Here is a 23141-nt window from a genome sequence, read left to right on the forward strand (position 1 = left end):
TTTGTTTTCTCTGGGATGTTTGAGTCCATTACTGTATTTTCTTCTTTTTCTTCTTCTTCTTCTGATTGCACATTATTTTATTCCAGTATTTGTTGTACTTGATGTTTGATGTTTTCTAATTCTGACTGGGGTATCCTGTTATTTTTTATTATTACACGGATCTGATCAGCTAATCGTTGTTCTGTTAAAAATTTTAATTCTGGGTATCTGGTAATAAATGTTGTGTATACTTGTGATCTGTATCCAGTTGTGTTGGTTCCTAGGTTTGTTGCTTGGTAATAACAGAACATGAGGTGTCGATTAACTTCATCTGACCATCTCATCCTCTGTCTTTGTTTTCCTTCTAGGGTGGTTGCAGGAAGCATATCCTGCAAAACACCTCTATTTGGATTTGAATCATTTTCCAGTTAGCTAGCAGTGTCGTTACCATTGTGGGCGGGCATAGGGTTCAAGCGTCGTCCCCGACCATGACGGCGCTTGTCCGAGGCTTCTTTAGTTCTGTCCTGAACCAACTAATCACACTAAAAGGGGGGTTAGCCCTATTAGTGGTTTGTTCTTTTCGTCGCCTTTTACGACTGGCAGAACATACCGGAGGCCGATTCTTTTCCCGGGCCTCCACGGGGTTTATTATTATTATTATTATTATTATTATTATTATTATTATCATCATCATCAATATTGTCTCACCTGTTTATGTGCCGTATTCTTCTCGGGAATGAAAGACGCGAGAGGTGGTGACAGGATAAAGTGAACTGACAACGACAAGTTCAAAATTCTGCAGTGTTTATTATTACACATATCTCTGACCGGGCAGTATACACCTCGGCCTCAGTAATACAGAAAACAACAGCAGTGGGCTGTGGCAACTTTAGTTACTAGTGGCTCAGCAGTGCCCGACTCTGCGCAAACGTAGGAGGCAAACACTAAAAATAAAATTAAGAAAAGGCCCTGAGAGGCGACACACTGCATTTCCATAAAGTGCTCCCGGGCTGCTCGCAGTCTTGTCCGTGGCGTACGGAGATCCAGACGCGCACGTGACTCGGCGTGGGCTTATCTTCGTCCTCCTCCCCCCGCTCCACGTCACAAAGTACCACTGTGGCAATGCAAACAGCGCAAGAACTGAAGCGGTGCAAAAAGTGCCAGCTTCGGAGTTCAGTTTGACACACACGAGCTTACGACAGCACGCACTGCCTCGAATGTGTTCACGTGTTAATGTACAGTACCTTATTGCAATCGGTGTCCTTAAAAATAATTATTCAACTATCACATGCGTGGTTCACTACAGCTACAATAATCTTATTAATGCCAGCTTACATTTTGTGAAGACTCATCTTCACTACCATCAACATGGGAAAACAGCCTCACTGCTCGATATTTCATAATAAAATAAATAATTATCAACGATAATGCCGATGGCACAAAAAACACACACACACACACACACTATATATGCACAATACATTACATATTCTGTCTCTCTGCACCAACTGCGCTGTTAATGACAAATGACTTCCTTTCAAATCAACAGCAACATACATTGCAAAAGGACTCTTGTGCCCCATCACACGCTTTTCCCCCACAATCTAATCACAAATGTACACCGAATTAAGCACTTTTTCCCCTTCCGCATCACATTTTCCCCCTCACTATTGTGCAGTCACAAATGTAACAGGAATTTAGATTTTTTGTTATTCCCTGCTCAAAGCAATATATGAGAATTGTACAATAACACAGGACTCCACATACAATAAACTTACAAGATAGCCTTTTGTAACATACGCACGTAACTGCCATTGCTGGTATCGAGCAGTGGTAGATAGAGCAGCACTTTTAAAAGAAATCATTAAGAAACACACTGAAAATGTGTGAACACAATAAGACTCGAGGTGACAGTTTTGCCTTAAAATTAACATACAACGCTAAAATCTCTGCCTAGACGGCAAAGGCGCCACCACAGTATACGGTGGATTATGGAAAAATGAGAGACTAACTACCTTCCGTGTTACACACCCATATTCCTCGTTAAACTTCCCTGAGCACGGGCCAGGTATCAAGTGCAGCTGGAACACTGAAAAACTTTCCAAAATAATACGGACAGCGAAAGACCTGTCACGCCCCGACAGATGGCAGCAAGCGGTAAGCGCAAAGTTCTGCTATGTGAGAACCCTGGGCCCCCTGCCTAACCTTACACACTAACTACTTCTAACAATCGAGTGAGACTATATACAGATTTGTTTTTTAGCGTACACAAGTGTATTGCCGCCAGGTATGTTGATAAACACTGCCTGGAGCTACAAACTACAAAATTTAATTTTTTCTATACAGACTTCAATATTAGCGCGCGCGCGCACACACACACACACACACACACACACACACTCACACACACACACACACACACACACACACACACAGGTACTTATATTCTGCAAACCAGAGCACGGACTACATCAAAAACACATTACGCTTGCTCTTACGGAAACAACTGCTTGAAAAATAAACTCTGTTTTTTGACAGAAAAATTAAACTACCATAATAATGCAACATGTGAGGCCAGCCTAAAAAAACTACCAGGAAAATTAATTTCCCACTTTTAATTTATTTTTAATCACATTTTTAAGGGAACCGCTCCCCACACAATAAAGTCTAGCACGGAATATAGTAACAAAGAGAATTGTTTGCGATTAAAGGGAGAATTATAAAGTACAGCGCACTGCAACAATATTTTTCGCCTCATCAATACGAATGGACCAAAAAATAGTCGATGACCGCAAAAGACGAACCTGTGCAGAATGTGACAGTGATGCCAATACGCAGTTTGTCTTACACCGTGGTGAACTGTGCAGTTGCTACCGGCAAATCTATTTCGAAAAATTGCAATGTCGTGAATGTGAGAAGTGTCAGACCGGGTAGATAAGCGTCATTTTCCAAAGAGGACAACAGATCTGTCCGATACTCGAGCAGACGTTTTTATTGTGGGGAGAGAGCAGCTCCCTGCACAATTCGGCTGGCTCCGGAAGAGGACGAGGATCAGTCTCGTGTCAGAATCGCTCGGCCGGGGTCGGCGACTTCCGCGGGCGCAGCGTACGTCCGACACACTCCAGCCACAGATGCGAAGCCTCGTGGAGAAAAGTGACGTATTACACGTCTCTTGCCAATTCCGTACAGTGGGCAAAAAAGACGTGCAGAGCTAAGGTACAGAGATAAGCTAGTGTTTGTACAAGAGATCCTGAGGTATCGGTGAAATTCCAGTTGTACACGTCCGCCCCCTCACCCGGTATCACGTGGCAGTTTTAGTGTCACCGAGTCCGTGTGGCAATTTTTGGGGTTCGACCTCTACTCCGACTGTAGCTGCTCCTCAGCTCCGACGACACCCCAGGGCAGCGAGTGGTGTACACAAAGAGGCCGCACTGTTCTCCACTGCAGTAGGGGCATCGCTGGCACTCGCTACGAGTGAATGCACAGTCAGCTGCCCGCTAAGAATGGGAAACTTAATGCACAACCTACAAATCTTCGGAGGTGTTCAGTCCGTGCCACAGCTCTCGCCTGTCACCCGTGGCTGAGAACCCGAGTCTCCACTCCCGCTGTCCGTCAGTGTAGACCCAGTTCTGACAAAACACACTCAGTTCGACGAGAAATTTTCCAGGGCTGCAAGTCGGCCCGGCACTGCGTCCCGATTCGGATGCGGAGAATCCGAACGAGGTGTCAGCCACCGGCGGAGTGCCCGGCACGCGAATGACTCGCCACGGACCGACCGGCGAGACGTGCGGCAGGTGGGCTACGGAGCTCCCCTTCACTCCCCGCCGGAGACGGTGACCTCCCTCCAGCCGGCAGAGGCCGTCACTGCCGCAGGCGTGGGTGCCGGAGGAGGGGTGTCGGAGACCTCGCTGCCCCCACCGCCACCCTCCTCTTCTGCACCAGACGTGGTTGCCGGAGTAGCGTCGTCCGAACCGAGGCCACCTGCAAAGAGTACAATTTCAGTTTATTTAATTGTTCATTGATACATGGAAAGAAAGTAAGTGAATGTAAATAATGGATTACGTAGGCAGACTGAGCCAGAAAGAAGTGGAACAAGTAAAAATGTGATACAATAAAACAATGAGGGAGAGGGAGAGAAGGAGGGTGAGGGGGAGACTCAGAAAAGGAGAGGGGCAGAGAGAGAGAGAGAGAGAGAGAGAGAGAGAGAGAGAGAGAGAGAGAGAGAGAGAGAGGGTATGACCATGTATAAGAAGCAATAAAGTTGATGAGTGACAAGGACGGATGAAAGATGTCGAAAGATGTCTTAGAGACAGAGGCTGACAACATAAGATGGTTAATAAGCCTCAAGAAGTAAAGGAGAAGTTGAATGAATGCACAAGTAGTTAGGAGGAATAGGAGATAGAACAATTTGAACTAAAATTAGAAAGTGTAATAAATAAACAAGAGAGAAGCCTACAAAATTCTGAAGAGTGAAGTGTAGCCAACTCTTTAGGAGACGAAAAACAGAAATACCACAGACATTGATGCAATACAAACAGAAATGCTACAACCCTTACGTGAAAAATTAAAAAGTAACATGTTGGAAAATACACTCAATGAGACAATAGCCAATTCACTTCTAATAAATGCAGCTAGTAGCTCGTAAAATGAGAAACCAACACAAGAAAATGTGATGAACACAGGAGTTTAAACCAGATGCCGTATGGCACCAATGTTTTACTTGCAAGACAACCTTATGTGCTAGTTCCCTTTGACTTCCTCCAGAGAGAGAGGGAGAGAGAGAGAGAGAGAGAGAGAGAGAGAGAGAGAGAGAGAGACTATCTCTGAAGATTAAAAGTTTTCTGCACACTGATACGTTCTCTGAAGATTAAAAGTTTTCTGCACACTGATACGTTCTGTGATTCTAAGCGAAACACATGAGATGCAACAAAATTCCTCCTGTGGCACTATGGCAGGAAATACAGCTTGCCTGTTTCTGCATCAGACAGATTGCTTGTTGATTCCCCATATCGTTGATTCCCCATATCATCTATACACCCCAGCCAGTTAAAAAAAAAATAATCATTGTGTAATCTGATCTAATTCTTCCCAGCTGTCACCCTGATATAAACATTTCCACCATAATATTCTGAATGTTGTCATTTATAAGAGCTTGCAAAAAAGATTTTGTATCGTCTACTCTATATATAGTGTATTTTGTTGGACCAGATGTCGGTTTTACAATACTTGTATCGACGCTCTATCAGTTTACAGAAAACGTTCTAATTGGTGTGATGAATGAGAGGTAGCTTGTGATGTAGAAAAATTCAATTTAATGCATATCAGTAGGAAAACACATCCCGTGATGTCTGAATACAGTGTCGTGCTGCACTGTTCACCACATTCAGATCGATTAAACATCTCGATGTAACCTTGTAAAGTGGTACGAAATGGAATGAACATTTAAGGACAGCAGTAGCGAAATAGAATAGTCGATTGTGGCATATTGGGAAAATTTTAGAACAATTGTTAGAACATTTGTGCAACCCATTCTTGAGTGTAATGCTGGAGTGTTTGGGTTCCCCGCCAAATCGGATTAAAGGTAGATATTGAAGTAATTCAGAGGTGGGCTGCAAGATTTGTTAACTGACTGGCTCGACCAACACACACATATTGCCGAGACACTTCACGAACTCATCGGAATCCTCGGAACTTCGACAACATTCTTTTCGTGAAACACTATTGAGAAATTTTAAGGAACTAGTGTTTGATACAGACTGAAAAACAATTCTACTGCTACACTTAAGGACCGTGAAGATAACACATAAAAATTAGGGCTCAAACGGAAAAATACGGCGGGGCAAATAAAAGTGGCCCGGGCCAGTGTATACGACTGGATGTGAATGTGCGCACCACATTATGCCCAACACACGATCCTCACACGTTCAGAGTGTAGTGTGGGCTTCAGTGTGATTGGAGCGGTACAAAGCGGACAAGGGTACTCCCAGTGTTCACTGTGGCAAGTTACACGACAGAGTTGCGGATTCAGTGCGGTCAGCTGTTTGGTGACAAGTTTAATAGTGTCAAAGTGCCAGCGAAGAGTGCCGTGCAACACTCAGTTTGAAAATGGCGTCAGACGGGATCAGTTTCAACAAGTCAAAAATATACCGAAATGTGCCGCACACCAAAAATGTGGCTGCATTTCACCAGAAAATGTTTCAGAGTCCTACCAAATCGACCTGACGCCTGTCGCAAGATACCGGCGTATCACGTCAATCGTGGTGACGAATACTCTGAGTGGACCTATTCTCCGGACCACCTTTATTTGCTCCACCCTGTATATAGACTCTCTCAATTCCCTAACTCTATTTGTGAGTGAAACAGGATACACTAGGTACGAAGTACCTTTTGCCGTGCGCTGTACCGTGGCTTGCAGAGTACGTATGCAGATTTATATGGAACAAGTTTGTTTCCAAATGAGGCACACATTTCGTGCCACCAACATTTGCACTGTTGTGCATTTATTTTCAGTGCAATAAAAGAAACAATGATACACGAGGACAAGAAACAAAGCAAAACACAATCCTTTATACGGCGACTCTCAGAAAATCTCTCTCCAATCCCCAAAATTTTGCAGGTCGAGTTTGGGCTCACCTTGTATATGGAGGATAGCTTTACGTGTGGCAGAGATATTACCAAATGATGATTAAACAAGACTGAAGCCAATGAAAATGTGTGAATTGAGGAAACTGGAAGATGAGGGTTGCGAAAACAGGCTGAGGAATGAGGTGGAGTTGAAAAGAGTTGGAGAGTACAGGAGCCTTTTCGAGATAGGAAAGAGACAGGAAACTTGGCTACGTCATATATTGAAAAGACAGTGTCTACTCCAGCAAGGAGCTGAAGGGATACAGAAAAAGGATGTGGAAGGTATCAACTAACGGACAGGTCCAGGAGAAAAGTGAGTTCTAAGCAGAGCTAAAGAGAAAAGCACGAGGCAGTGGGTGGGCAAGTTCCGTACCAGAACTGCTGGTATGCAGAACAATCCTGACACTGCAGTTATTTGATGGTGCACAGTACGGATCTTCACACTTTTTGAGAGATCCGACCAGATTTCCTCAGAGATTTAACACTGCATTGTGCACAGTACAAGAGACATATATAATAACAATAAGGAGTTACAGTTTGAGTAGATACTTAAGTTGAGTGATTATGAGACATTCCACAGAGAAACGTCAATTTTTTCCCCAACTTAAAGAATGCACCCAAAATGTTAGTAACCGACACTGATAAAATAGAAATGGTTAGGAAGTTCAAGTGTCTTGGACACAGTAGTGGAACTCCACGAGCAAATGCCTAGCACCGAATTATAAATTCGACAAACAAGACATATCGGATAGAAGAATAACGAGTTAAATTTGAGGCTGAATATGCAGCACAGAAGCCCGGAAATTAAAAATCAAGTATGAAATATATCAAAACAAAGAAAAAATAGCAGAAACTGAGAAAAAGAAGATTGTTGTCTTTTCAACATTTGTGCAGAATGGTTATGCAAAATAAAATAAAATAAAATAAAATAATAATAATAAAATTTTTTTAAAAAAAAAAAACAGATGTTTGCACATGCCCTTGACATCAGGCTGGACCCATGAAGTTACAAAAGACATTTAAACTCAGTTCATAAATGAAGAAGCAGTAGCACGAGAAAGAAATGATTTTACACGAAATGTGTTAAAATCAAAAGGAATCCATAGCAGAAGAGTATGAAAATGTGTTTGGTGTAGTCTAAAGAAAGGATTGAAAGATACATGGTGTAATAGATGAGAGGAGGAAAAAGAAAATCAAATGAGGAGGCCACAACAAAAGAAAATATGGAAAGAAGTTATGACTGATAGTAAAGTGGTAATACAGTAATGTCAGTCTAATGTACATTGATCTAAGTAACGTTAACAGTTAGAGTAAGATGGGGAGTACTAATACAGAGGCATGGTGCAACACAGAATGGATGAAGCCTAGAGAAGAAAATAACTGGATAAGACTTTACTCTCCCATTGGATGTAAGAGTGCTTTTGGACGAGATGTAGCAAACACAGTAATTTATTCTGGAGTCGTACAGCTGAAACGGTAAAGGAAGATTAAGTGTTACACAATGCTGGGCCACCCAGACTGGTTGCTGCAGTTACGGAATGATGACAAGTACTTGATCTGACAGGGAATGTAATGAGGATAACAGTCGCTAAGGAACCACTGGACAGAACTGAGGGAGTGAATACTGTATTTACTCCAATCTAAGCCGCACTTTTTTACGGTTTTTGTAATCCAAAAAACCGCCTGCAAAGCAAGCAGAAGTTCTGAAAAATGTTGGTAGGTGCCGCCACAACTAATTTCTGCCGTCGAATATATGTAGTGCTACACAGGCATGCTTTGTAGGCACAAAGATAAATACTGGCGCCAAAAATTCTGTGCCAGTAAATTAAAAAAAAAAAAAAAAAAGAAAAAAAAAGTGAAAGATGAGTTTTTTTTTCTCCGCCCCGAGTTTCGACCACTACATTTTCATTTTCATACATTATCCAACAAAGTAAATACAAATTCTGTATTGTTCATCTTCGAATGTAGCAGCATTTCAAAGTACTACGAAAATCCGACTGGCAACACTGTTTGGCATGTTTGTCAATATGGCCAACTCTACGTTCTGAATTTTTTCCTACCTGTGAGAAGAGATTGTTGCTAATAGGAACCTGATGAAATGTGAATCACATGCAGTATTCTCTTCACCATAAGAATAATACGAATATAAACATTTTGCCACGTATTCTTTCGTGTTTGCTACTACCTCATTTACATCATGTCTGCCTAACAAACTACAAAACTAGAGTGAGACAACAGCAAATGCGGAAGAATATACGTATCGTGTCATGTTTATATTCGTATTATTCTTATGCCTAATAGAGATACAGTCAGAAATGAAGCAAGGCAACTGACTAGATTTTAAAATCTAAGATGACTAATTTCCGTGCAGAATTTGATGTACTAAAGAAGTGGCCACAAAGATTTTCAAACGGAGAAAAATTTTCGCTAAACTCTCGTTCAGAACATGTTCTATCATACGCAGTTTATTATTTGGTTCTTGATGATCATTATCAAAGAAAGCAGCAGTGTAAGTAACAACAAATAGCAGTCTGTTGCCATTGTTTCGCTAATGAGACGATTCCTCTCTTTTTTTTATTGTAAGCGGCGGTAGCGCGCACAAAAGCAAGCCATGCCACAGGCGGCAACAGGCCGTAAACACGCACTATCAGAATGTGACAAACAATGCACGACACAGTACAGTAACGCATTTTCAGCTTAGAGTGACGTAAACACCTATATCAAAGAGAATGGCACTTATCAGATCAAAGCAAAATAAGCAATCGATTCAAACCAGACGAAGCACGTGAAAAAGGAAGGGTACCCGTACAAAATACGGACAGAGCGCCTGACGCATAGCAGTGGCTACCTGGTAAAGCTTAACTGCTAAGCTTACGACTCGAACCAAACTACTGTAGCTGTATCTTCATTCATTCGACCTAAATTGTCTCTCATATTACAATGGACCAACTTTGTTTCAATTTGGAGGTGCAGCCTAAAACTTTTCTCTCCCCTTGAATTTCGAGTCTCAAATTTCAGGTGAGGCTTAAATTCGAGTAAATACGGCATCACATTGCCAATCCGGTCACATCCACCGTAACTCAGCAAGAAGATGACATTTGTACTTGACGCAAATATGAACTTACACGAGACTTTAGAACTTAATTTTCTTCTTTAAGAGCTCCAGACTCTACCTGAACTGTATTTTCTTCGGTAGTTATGTTATTTTGGATTAAAATAAGAAAATTAGAGTGTGGAACCACCACTATAAAAAGGTTATCAACAGTTTGTACACAAATCAGACTGCAGTTAGAGTCTGAGGACATGAAAGGAAACCGGTAGTTGTGAAGGGAGTGAGATAGGGTTGTAGCCTATCCCAAATGTTTTTCAATGTGCACAATGAGCAAGCAGTAAGGAAAACCAACTGAAGTTCAGTGTGAATAAACAGAGGACTCCCACGACACTGTAATTCTGTCACAGATGGTGAAGAACTTTGAAGAGCAGCTGAACGGAACGAATAGCACACTGAAAAATAGGTTGCAAGATAAACAATGTCGTTTATCTCGCAACAGCTGTTCGACGAAAGCCACAAAGAGTAACGGAACGCAGGAGAATCGAATCAGGCGTGCCTAAGGAATTACATTAGGAAATGGTGAGTTCTGCTGCTTCAGGGTGTATACATGGACAAGGAAAAAAAATTCCCGGGTTTTTCCTGGATTTCCCTGTTGAAAATACACGTTCTCCCGGGTGAACATACACTCTTCCCATATTAAGTGATATCGGTGATAGTATACTTTTCCTAGGCACTCTAAGACTCATCAAACCTTTCAATGTTTCTGGTTTTATACGCCGACGTAGAATTTCCCAGCACTTTAGAAAATGAAACTCAGGGGGGGGGGGGGGGGGGGGAACATGTTCTGGAAAGATCCTTGATGTAAAGCAACATGTACACTGCATATTTTCGTTTTATGAAGGTATAAATTCGAATATCATCAAACACCACATCTTACTTTCCAAAGCATTGAAATCGAGATTGCGATGCGCTTTTGTAAGTCAGTCATAGCTCAAGTCACGTGATCTCGCCAGCTGATGACAGCATAGGACACGTGATGTAATCAGCCAATTGGAAGATCACTCTTAAGTAGCGCGAACACCCAAAAAAGAAAAGTTAATGGTTTAAATTAATATACATAGTGTTGCTACAAGAAAAAGAAAGCTTTCACATATAATCGTGGCCTCGAAGATTAATAAGCTGCAAGCGAAGCTAAGCTTGCACATATAATATAGATTTTTTGCACGTGTTACATTTTAAGATACATCAAACAAATGTGCCAGTAAAATTTTTAAATAATGACGTAAATGTCGGATCTTCTGGGCTCAAAATTCTTCTAGGTGGTCGTCCTCAAAGGATTGATTTTTAATTGGGGGGCAAGCGCTCTGTGATTACAGAGCTCATAAACATAGGCATAAGAATTAAACAATGGAAAAATCCACTCAGTTGCCGGAGTAATTTTTGTGAGTTGTGTTTGCGCGAGTGCGTGTTTGTCGTATAATTTTGATGAAGGTCTTACTGGCCAAAAGCTATATTTGTGCCTATCTGCTATATGGTGAGTAGCAACTTTCCTTTTCACAGACAGACATATGAAATGTATTAATGTTAATAATTATTTAATTACTTCATTACGATACCCATTGCTACAAGTTGGGCAATGATTCGAGATGAACAGTGTGTTTGGAAGTAGTATCAAAAAAAAAAACAGAAACAGACTGTAATGTCAGATATGGCAGCAAATAGACATACCACATTGCTCATCATGTTTCCACTGGGAGTGGTGCTCAAGTACAGTAAAGATTGAAATAAACTGAAGGATTTGGCTTAGCTACTACAGTAGTACAAGTTTATATGCCAACTAGCTCTGCAGATAACAAAGAAATTGAAGAAATGTATGATGAACTAAAAGAAATTATTCAGATAGTGAAGGGAGACGAAAATTTAATAGTCATGGGTGACTGGAATTCGAGTGTAGGAAAAGGGAAAGAAAGAAACATAGTAGGTGAATATGGATTGGGGCTAAGAAATGAAAGAGGAAGCCGCCTGGTAGAATTTTGCACAGAGCACAACATAATCATAGCTAACACTTGGTTTAAGAATCATGATAGAAGGTTGTATACATGGAAGAACCCTGGAGATACTAAAAGGTATCAGATAGATTATATAATGGTAAGACAGAGATTTAGGAACCAGGTTTTAAATTGTAAGACATTTCCAGGGGCAGATGTGGATTCTGACCACAATGTATTGGTTATGACCTGTAGATTAAAACTGAAGAAAGTACAAAAAGGGGGGGAATTTAAGGAGATGGGACCTGGATAAACTGAACGAACCAGAGGTTGTACAGAGTTTCAGGGAGAGCATAAGGGAACAATTGACAGGAACGGGGGAAAGAAATACAATAGAAGAAGAATGGGTAGCTTTGAGGGATGAAATAGTGAAGGCAGCAGAGGATCAAGTAGGTAAAAAGACGAGGGCTAGTAGAAATGCTTGGGTAACAGAAGAAATGTTGAATTTAATTGATGAAAGGAGAAAATATAAAAATGCAGTAAATGAAGCAGGCAAAAAGGAATACAAACGTCTCAAAAACGAGATCGACAGGAAGTGCAAAATGGCTAAGCAGGGATGGCTAGAGGACAAATGTAAGGATGTAGAGGCTTATCTCACTAGGGGTAAGATAGATACTGCCTACAGGAAAATTAAAGAGACCTTTGGAGAGAAGAGAACCACTTGTATGAACATCAAGAGTTCAGATGGAACCCAGTTCTAAGCAAAGAAGGGAAAGCAGAAAGGTGGAAGGAGTATATAGAGCGTCCATACAAGGGCGATGTACTTGAGGACAATATTATGGAAATGAAAGAGGATGTAGATGAAGACGAAATGGGAGATACGATACTGCGTGAAGAGTTTGACAGAGCACTGAAAGACCTGAGTCCAAACAAGGCCCCGGGAGTAGACAACATTCCATTAGAACTACTGACAGCCTTGGGAGAGCCAGTCCTGACAAAACTCTACCATCTGGTGAGCAAGATGTATGAAACAGGCGAAATACCCTCAGACTTCAAGAAGAATATAATAATACCAATTCCAAAGAAAGCAGGTGTTGACAGATGTGAAAATTACCGAACAATCAGTTTAATAAGCCACAGCTGCAAAATACTAACACGAATTCTTTACAGACGAATGGAAAAAGTAGTAGAAGCCAACCTCGGGGAAGATCAGTTTGGATTCCGTAGAAATACTGGAACATGTGAGGCAATACTGACCTTACGACTTATCTTAGAAGAAAGATTAAGGAAAGGCAAACCTACGTTTCTAGCATTTGTAGACTTAGAGAAAGCTTTTGACAATGTTGATTGGAATACTCTCTTTCAAATTCTAAAGGTGACAGGGGTAAAATACAGGGAGCGAAAGGCTGTTTACAATTTGTACAGAAACCAGATGGCAGTTATAAGAGTCGAGGGACATGAAAGGGAAGCAGTGGTTGGGAAGGGAGTAAGACAGGGTTGTAGCCTCTCCCCAGTGTTATTCAATCTGTATATTGAGCAAACAGTAATGGCAACAAAAGAAACATTCGGAGTAGGTATTAAAATCCATGGAGAAGAAATAAAAACTTTGAGGTTCGCCGATGACATTGTAATTCTGTCAGAGACAGCAAAGGACTTGGAAGAGCAGTGGAACGGAATGGACAGTGTCTTGAAGGGAGGATATAAGATGAACATCAACAAAAGCAAAACAGGGATAATGGAATGTAGTCGAATTAAGTCGGGTGATGTTGAGGGTATTAGATTAGGAAATGAGACACTTAAAATAGTAAAGGAGTTTTGCTATTTGGGGAGCAAAATAACTGATGATGGTCAAAGTAGAGAGGATATAAAATGTAGACTGGCAATGGCAAGGAAAGCGTTTCTGAAGAAGAGAAATTTGTGAACTTCGAGTATAGATTTAAGTGTCAGGAAGTCATTTCTGAAAGTATTTGTATGGAGTGTAGCCATGTATGGAAGTGAAACATGGACAGTAAATAGTTTGGACAAGAAGAGAATAGAAGCTTTGGAAATGTGGTGCTACGGAAGAATGCTGAAGATTAGATGGGTAGATCACATAACTAATGAGGAAGTTTTGAATAGGATTGGGGAGAAGAGAAGTTTGTGGCACAACTTGACTAGAAGAAGGGATCGGTTGGTAGGACATGTTGTGAGGCATCAAGGGATCACCAATTTAGTATTGGAGGGCAGTGTGGAGCGTAAAAATCGTAGAGGGGGGCCAAGAGATGAATACACTAAGCAGATTCAGAAGGATGTAGGCTGCAGTAGGTACTGGGAGATGAAGAAGCTTGCATAGGATAGAGTAGCATGGAGAGCTGCATCAAATCAGTGTCAGGACTGAAGACCACAACAACAACAACAACAACAACAACAACAACGATTTTGTTCTTTCCTTACCAACTTTCATAAAGCATGAAGTAATGTGATAACCACCCTCAAACATTACATCTTGCATCACATGAATCTGAGCCAGTGATCTGTGGTGGAAATAGTGGCAGCTTGCTGCAAATATTCAGAAGTGTAAAACTGCGCTCACAAAATGCAGATCTGTAAACAATCGACTCACATAAATACTGGGATGTACCAATTAGTAGAGTAGATTGAGCAATCACACAGGGGCTCAGTCGTATGTAAGGCAATTTGTTGTGAGGGCACTGGGAAAATACAGGCAGTTTGCAGAGGAGACAGCTTACAACTCACTTCTGCGTCCGATTTTAGCTTATTGCTCAAGTGTGTGGGACCCATACCAAATGTGAGTACAGACAGACGTTCAAAGTACAGAAAGAAGGCAACACAAATGGTCACAGGTTTATTTGAATCCCAGGAAAGCATCACAGAGATGCTGAAGACTCTCGACAAACATTTGAAAATAGGTACTGACGACCATTTCTTGAAATTGAATGTAGGAATATAACAGAACCCACAACATTTCGGTCCCAGACAGATTGAGAAGACAAGATTCACTTTCAGAATGAGATTCTCACCCTGCAGCGGAGTGTGCGCTGATATGAAACTTCCCAGCAGATTAAAACTGTGTGCCGGACCGAAACTCAAACTCGGGACCTTTGCCTTCCGCAGGCAAGTGCTCTACCAACTGAGCTACCCAAGCACGACTCACGCCCCGTCCTCACAGCTTTACTTCTGCCAGTATCTCGTCTCCTACCTTCCAAACTTTACAGAGGCTCTCCTGCGAACCTTGCAGAACTAGCACTCCTGAAAGAGAGGATATCGTGGAGATACGGCTTAGCCACAGCCTGGGGGATGTTTCCAGAATGAAAGGCAAAGGTCCCGAGTTCAAGTCTCGGTCCGGCACACAGTTTTAATCCGCCAGGACGTTTCATATCAGCGCACACTTTGCTGCAGAGTGAAAATCTCATTCTGGAAACATCCCCAAGGCTGTGGCTAAGCCATGTCCCCGCAATATCCTTTCTTCCAGGAGTGCTAGTTCTGCAGGTTCGCAGGAGTGCTTCTGTACAGTTTGGAAGGTAGGAGACGAGGTACTGGCAGAAGTAAAGATGTGAGGACTGGGCGTGAGTCGTGCTTCGGTAGCTCAGTTGGTAGAGCACTTGCCTGCGAAAGGCAAAGGTCCCGAGTTCGAGTCTCGGTCCGGCACACACATTTAATCTGCCAGGAAGTTTCAAGATTCACTTTGTTACATCCTGTACAGAGAAACCGAACCAATCATTCTTCCTGCATTTCCTAAGCAAATGCAACGGAAAGAAGCCGTTGGACACAGCTGTCTAGCAGAAAAGTACAAGCTTGTAAAAAAAGTCACAGGGTCAAATTCTGAACAGACCACGGATTTATCGATTTGCCTTTCAACTTAGCATTCACCTCTCAACGATGTGGGGATTCGCCAGAAATGAGATGTAGCTCAAATTCTGTGTCAGACTGTACGTCTCGTTTCACCAGTTTAACTGAGGTACATTTTACGGACACGCAAGTCGGCAAAGGGGTGTCCGACAAAGATTTGCAACCGGCCGTTAACCCACACAAAATCATTATTACGGGAAGAAGCTGTAATAAGTGGAGCGACGGGATGTACTCACTGCCGTACAACCGACACCGCTTCGCAGAGTGCGGGTGTAGCTAGAGATGTAAACATTCATCATTGGCTCAGGTGTCCTACACAGAAGCCTAGTGACACACTCAAAACCACGGAAGGTCTTCTACAACTACACAGATTTTAAAATTCAATACAAACAATGCATATTTCAGACTGCACCTGTGTCAGGCCGAGACCGAAACCCACTACCTCGCTTTTTGCGGGTAACGCTCTCACCTGCGGAGCTGTACTGTCACTACTCACGATCTATCCCCTGCAACAGTTCTCTTCTACTTTACAAACAGAACGGCACAGGCGGTAGAGTACTGTGTGTGGATATTGAGTCACGAGTTCCGGCACACAGTTTAATCACCCCAAGTGTGAAAACAGCGGAGGGTACACACAACACTCGCACGACACCCCAGAGAGTGTGTGAACAACTGAAATCACTACTAATGCCCCCCCCCCCCCCCCCCGACAGCACTATGGCCATCTGCCACAGTCCCCTCTTCAGTGACCGGGCACCAGACGTACCGCTGCAGTCATCTTCCTCCGGTATGGAGGCCTCTGACGTCGACGCGGCCGACGACGACTGCTGGAGTTGGTGTTGGTGCTGGCGCAGCGACGTGCCGCTCATGCCCGCCGCGATCTCCTCTCCTGCATGAGTTGTAATCAAACTGGTCAGTTTTTAACTAACAGTACACTATTCTAATAAGCAACACAATACATTTGTATTTCATGCACAAAATTCTTTTACACTTATAATAATAATAATGATAATAATAATAATAAAACCCGTGGAGGCCTGAGAAAAGAATAGGCCTCCCGTATGTTCTGCCAGTCGAAAAGGCGAGGAAAAGAACAAACCACTAATAGGGCTAACCCCCCTTTTAGTGTGATTACTTGGTTCAGGACAGAACTAATGAAGCCTCGGACAAGCGCCGTCATAGTCGGGGACGACGCTTGAACCCTATGCCCGCCCACAATGGTAACGACACTGCTAGCCAACTGGAAAATGATTCAAATCCAAATAGAGGTGTTTTGCAGGACATGCTTCCTGCAACCACCCTAGAAGGAAAACAAAGACAGAGGATGAGATGGTCATAGGAAGTTAATCGACACCTCATGTTCTGTTATTACCAAGCAACAAACCTAGGCACCAACACAACTGGATACAGATCACAAGTATACACAACATTTATTACCAGATACCCAGAATTAAAATTTTTAACAGAACGACGACTAGCTGATCAGATCCGTGTAATAATCAAAAATAACAGGATACCCCAGTCAGATTTATAAAACATCAAACAACAAGTACAACAAATACTGGAACAAAATAATGTGCAATCAGAAGAAGAAGAAGAAGAAAATACAGTAATGGACTCAAACATCCCAGAGAAAACAAACAAAGAACAACACACATCAATTAAACAATCAGAGGAAAACGAAATCTGAAGACAGCCACCAGAACACGCACAAATAGAACACGAAGTGACACAGATGTTAGATATAGAAGAAAAATTTCAGCTGACATACAGTATATAGAATACAAAGAGACAAATACAGACATTAGACCATTCTTGCATAGAACGCCAAATAACCCACAAGTCGAAACAACAATAAAAACTATCAACACAATCATACACAACAAAATAAATGAAAACACAACTATGGAAGAGTTACAACTACTGCTTTATATAGGAGCACTCACTACACTAAATATACACACTAGGCAGAGATCAGAACCAACCAACACACAGACGAAACCCACAAAACCAGCATGGCAACACAGGCTACAGATCAGAATAGAAAAACTGAGAAAAGACATCAGACAGCTAACACAATTTATAAGAAATGAAATGTCAGAAAAAAAAAAAAAACGAAAAAGGTTAGGTAAAATCTCACAACAACAAGCGACAGAGCAATTAGATGAAAAGAAGCAGAAATTACAAGCATTGGCCAAACGACTTAGAAGATACAAAAAAAGTGCAAATAGAAGGAAACAAAACCAAACATTCAACACAAACCAAAAGAAGTTTTACCAGACAATAGATAACACACACATTAAAATAGACAATCCACCAAACATAACATCCATGGAACACTTCTGGAGCGACATATGGTCAAACCCGGTACAACGTAACAGGCATGCACGGTGGATACAAGCAGTAACAGACACATACAAGATGATACCACAAATGCCTGAAGTGATAATTTTGCAACATGAAGTCACCCGAGCAATTAATTCTACTCACAATTGGAAAGCCCCTGGAAAAGATAAAATAGCAAATTTCTCGCTAAAGAAGTTCACCTCAACACATTCACAACTAACTAAATTATTTAACAGTTACATTGCAGACCCATACACATTCCCTGATACACTCACACATGGAATAACTTATCTGAAACCTGAAGATCAAGCAGACACAGCAAACCCAGCTAAATATCGCCCCATAACATGCCTACCAACAATATACAAAATATTACCTTCAGTCATTACACAGAAATTAATGACACATACAACACAGAACAAAATTATAAATGAAGAACAAAAAGGCTGTTGCAAAGGAGCACGAGGATGTAAAGAGCAACTGATAATAGTTGCAGAGGTGACATGTCAAGCTAAAACTAAACAAAGGTCGCTACACTACGCATACATTGATTACCAAAATGCTTTTGACAGTGTACTCCACTCATGGTTACTACAAATATTGGAAATATACAAAGTAGATCCTAAATTGATACAGTTCCTAAACATAGTAATGAAAAATTGGGAAACCACACTTAATATCCAAACAAATTCAAATAATATCACATCACAGCCAATACAGATTAAGCGTGGAATATACCAAGGAGACTCATTAAGTCCTTTCTGGTTCTGCCTTGCTCTGAACCCACTATCCAACATGCTAAATAATACAAATTATGGATACAATATTACTGGAACATACCCACACAAAATCACACATTTGCTATACGTGGATGATCTAAAACTACTGGCAGCAACAAATCAACAACTCAACCAATTACTAACGATAACAGAAGTATTTAGCAATGATATAAATATGGCTTTTGGAACAGACAAATGTTAGAAAAATAGCATAGTCAAGGGAAAACACACTAAACAAGAAGATTACATATTGGATAACCACAGCGACTACATAGAAGCGATGGAAAAAACAGATACCTATAAATATCTAGGATACAGACAAAAAATAGGAATAGATAATACAAATATTAAAGAAGAACTAAAAGAAAAATATAGGCAAAGACAAACAAAAATACTGAAAACAGAATTGACAGCAAGAAACAAGACAAAAGCTATAAATACTTATGCTACACCAATATTGACCTACTCATTTGGAGTAGTGAAATGGAGTAACACAGACCTAGAAGCACTCAATACACTTACACGATCACAATGCCACAAAAATAGAATACATCACATACATTCAGCAACAGAAAGATTCACATTAAGCAGAAAGGAAGGAGGAAGGGGATTTATCGACACAAAAAACCTACATTATGGACAGGCAGACAATTTAAGAAAATTCTTTATAGAACGAGCAGAAACTAGCAAAATACACAAAGCAATCACTCGTATAAATACATCGGCTACGTCACTGCAATTATTATTATTATTATTAATTCTTTCTTTTCTCAGACGTTATGTATGGTAAAAAATGGAAAGTGACGCGAACCTTGATCAATCGTGACTTCCTTTTAACTGTACGGTATATGTTACATTGCATTTAGGAACTTTCGGGTGACTGAACATGTATCAATAATTATGGATTTCTGTAGTTGTATATATATGTTTGGATGTAGCTGTATTGCGTTGATGTACTGGTTGATATTGTGTGGTATGACTCCTGTAGTTGATAGTATAATTGGTATGATGTCAACTTTATCCTGATGCCACATGTCCTTGACATCCTCAGCCAGTTGGATGTATTTTTCAATTTTTTCTCCTGTTTTCTTCTGCATACTTGTCGTATTGGGTATGGATATTTCGATTAGTTGTGTTGATTTCTTCTTTTTATTGGTGAATACGATGTCAGGTTTGTTATGTGGTGTTGTTTTATCTGTTATAATGGTTCTGTTCCAGTATAATTTGTATTCATCATTCTCCAGTACATTTTGTGGTGCATACTTGTATGTGGGAACGTGTTGTTTTATAAGTTTATATTGTAAGGCAAGCTGTTGATGTATTATTTTTGCGACATTGTCGTGTCTTCTGGGGTATTCTGTATTTGCTAGTATTGTACATCCGCTTGTGATGTGATCTACTGTTTCTATTTGTTGTTGCAAAGTTTGCATTAATCTGTTGTGGTATTGGGATCTTTAATAATATGCTCGCTGTAATATCTGGTGTTTATTGTTTGATCCTGTATTGCAATCACGGATCCTTCCGCCTCACTGTATATATAGCCTTTTCTTAGCCACATGTCGGATGCGTATTGATCGATGTGTGGCTGTGTTAGATGATACGGGTGCTTGCCATGTAGTGTCTTCCCCTTCCAATTTACTTTCTTCGCATCTGTTGATGTTATGTGATCTAAAGGGTTGTAGAAGTGGTTATGAAATTGCAGTGGTGTAGCCGATGTATTTATTCAATTCTGTTTTCAGTATTTTTGTTAGTCTTTGCCTATATTTTTCTTTTAGTTCTTCTTTAATATTTGTATTATCTATTCCTATTTTTTGTCTGTATCCTAGATATTTACAGGTATCTGTCTTTTCCATCGCTTCTATGTAGTCGCTGTGGTTATCCAATATGTATTCTTCTTGTTTAGTGTGTTTTCCCTTGACTATGCTATTTTTCTTACATTTGTCTGTTCCAAAAGCCATATTTATATCATTGCTAAATACTTCTGTTATCGTTAGTAATTGGTTGAGTTGTTGATTTGTTGCTGCCAGTAGTTTTAGATCATCCACGTATAGCAAATGTGTGATTTTGTGTGGGTATGTTCGAGTAATATTGTATCCATAATTTGTATTATTTAGCATGTTGGATAGTGGGTTCAGAGCAAGGCAGAACCAGAAAGGACTTAATGAGTCTCCTTGGTATATTCCACGCTTAATCTGTATTGGCTGTGATGTGATATTATTTGAATTTGCTTGGATATTAAGTGTGGTTTTCCAATTTTTCATTACTATGTTTAGGAACTGTATCAATTTAGGATCTACTTTGTATATTTCCAATATCTGTAGTAACCATGAGTGGAGTACACTGTCAAAAGCTTTTTGGTAATCAATGTATACGTAGTGTAGCGACCTTTGTTTAGTTTTAGCTTGACATGTCACCTCTGCATCTATTATCAGTTGCTCTTTACATCCTCGTGCTCCTTTGCAACAGCCTTTTTGTTCTTCATTTATAATGTTGTTCTTTGTTGTATGTGTCATTAATTTCTGTGTAATGACTGAAGTTAATATTTTGTATATTGTTGGTAGGCATGTTATGGGGCGATATTTTGCTGGGTTTGCTGTGTCTGCTTGATCTTTAGGTTTCATATAAGTTATTGGATGTGTAAGTGTCTACCGTATCTTCCTTCGCCGTCGGCGTTGTCGTGGTTACCGTGAGACACCGTTATACCAAGAGGAAAGGCGCGTCGATCTTAGAGCATGAGATATGATGACCTTAAGCCATTGACAACACACAACGGTCACGGTAGCACCTGGTTCCAGAATAGCTGCAGTAGTTAAGATCTACGAACTATCCCCCGTTGACCAGGTCCCCAAAACTTAACTCGTAACGAGATCCCTTCAAAGCAAATTGTCATAACGATCGTCTATAAAGGCTTCGTACAACGAGAAGAAATGTTACGGTTTATGGACTATTAACAGATACGACCACACTGTCTTGTCTCTTCTGCTTTATTTAACATAACTTCGTTCACAGTTTCATTTCGCATTCACCACTCATTCACCGAAACCCTTTGATGAACAGTTTTGGTTGCTTAACACCAACAGTCAATGATAATGATACAGCTTTTCTCCTTTTTATAAATTGAAGCCCGCTCTCCGTAATATAATAAAAAAAAACCGGTCTCAATACCGCGTCCCTCGTGAGATGCGAATAGACTTATCCCGGAATTGACCGCCCTGTAGGTGTACTCAATTTAATGACCACACTTCACTGTCCGCTATTTCGCGTAACTGAATGTCCATTTGCTAGTCTGATTATACACTGTAGCCATTTAAAATTCGCCCCTATATTTTTCACAACGCACAATTAGCACTTCATTACTTATTTTCTTTTTTTTTTTCTTCTAAGAGTAAACGGACAAAAAAAAAGACGCCGTATCATCGGCTTAGTCGATATAAAGCAAAACACCTTAATATGCCCAATTTTACCTCTTCTTATAGGATCGGCTACGTTACTCATTAATTTATTACAAATTATTTCCAATAACGCTAAACAGGTATCGCCGTTATATTTTAATTGTATTCAAAAGCACGTTACTACTATTATGACCGGCCAAATCATAACAAATCGCGCGGCGTGCGTTTTTAACGATAACTTTATGCTATTCAAGTTCCATTACAGCTGTCTTGACTCGTAATGTTACAAGTGTATCAGGGAATGTGTATGGGTCTGCGATGTAACTGTTAAATAATTTAGTTAGTTGTGAATGTGTTGAGGTGAACTTCTCTAGCGAGAAATTTGCTATTTTATCTTTTCCAGGGGCTTTCCAATTGTGAGTAGAATTAATTGGTCGGGTGACTTCATGTTGCAAAATTATCCTTCAGGCATTTGTGGTATCATCTTGTATGTGTCTGTTTCTGCTTGTATCCACCGTGCATGCCTGTTATGTTGTACCGGGTTTGACCATATGTTGCTCCAGAAGTGTTCCATGTCTGTTATGTTTGGTGGGTTGTCTATTTTAATGTGTGTGTTATCTATTGTCTGGTAAAATTTCTTTTGGTTTGTGTTGAATGTTTGGTTTTGTTTCCTTCTATTTGCACTTTTTTTGTATCTTCTAAGTCGTTTGGCCAATGCTTGTAATTTCTGCTTCTTTTCATCTAATTGCTCTATCGCTTCTTGTTGTTAGATATTACCTAACCTTTTTCGTTTTTTTCTGACATTTCATTTCTTATAAATTGTGTTTTAGCTGTCCGATGTCTTTTCTCAGTTTTTCTATTCTGATCTGTAGCCTGTGTTGCCATGCTGGTTTTGTGGGTTTCGTCTGTGTGTTGGTTGGTTCTGATCTCTGCCTAGTGTGTATATTTAGTGTAGTGAGTGCTCCTATATAAAGCAGTAGTTGTAACTCTTCCATAGTTGTGTTTTCATTTATTTCGTTGTGTATGATTGTCTTGATAGTTTTTATTGTTGTTTCGACTTGTGGGTTATTTGGCGGTGTATCCAAGAATGGTCTAATGTCTGTATTTGTGTCTTTGTATTCTATATATGTCA

At 40.6% G+C, this 23141-nt stretch overlaps 1 protein-coding gene across 1 annotated transcript in view; it reads right to left on the reverse strand.

Annotated features, from left to right (window-relative positions):
* Positions 1–766: 766 nt before the first annotated feature.
* LOC124720199 overlaps positions 767–23141 on the reverse strand; it is a 1401865-nt gene continuing 1379490 nt past the window's right edge. Inside the window, exons 18-19 of the mRNA XM_047245522.1 lie at positions 16259–16381; positions 767–3960 (exon numbers count right to left, since the gene is read on the reverse strand). Coding sequence (XP_047101478.1) covers positions 3794–3960; positions 16259–16381 — 290 coding nt within the window. The 3' untranslated portion in view covers positions 767–3793. The remainder of the gene's footprint in view (positions 3961–16258; positions 16382–23141) is intronic.

Source organism: Schistocerca piceifrons, chromosome 11 (assembly GCF_021461385.2).
Source record: "Schistocerca piceifrons isolate TAMUIC-IGC-003096 chromosome 11, iqSchPice1.1, whole genome shotgun sequence".
Taxonomy (NCBI): Eukaryota; Metazoa; Arthropoda; class Insecta; order Orthoptera; family Acrididae; genus Schistocerca; species Schistocerca piceifrons.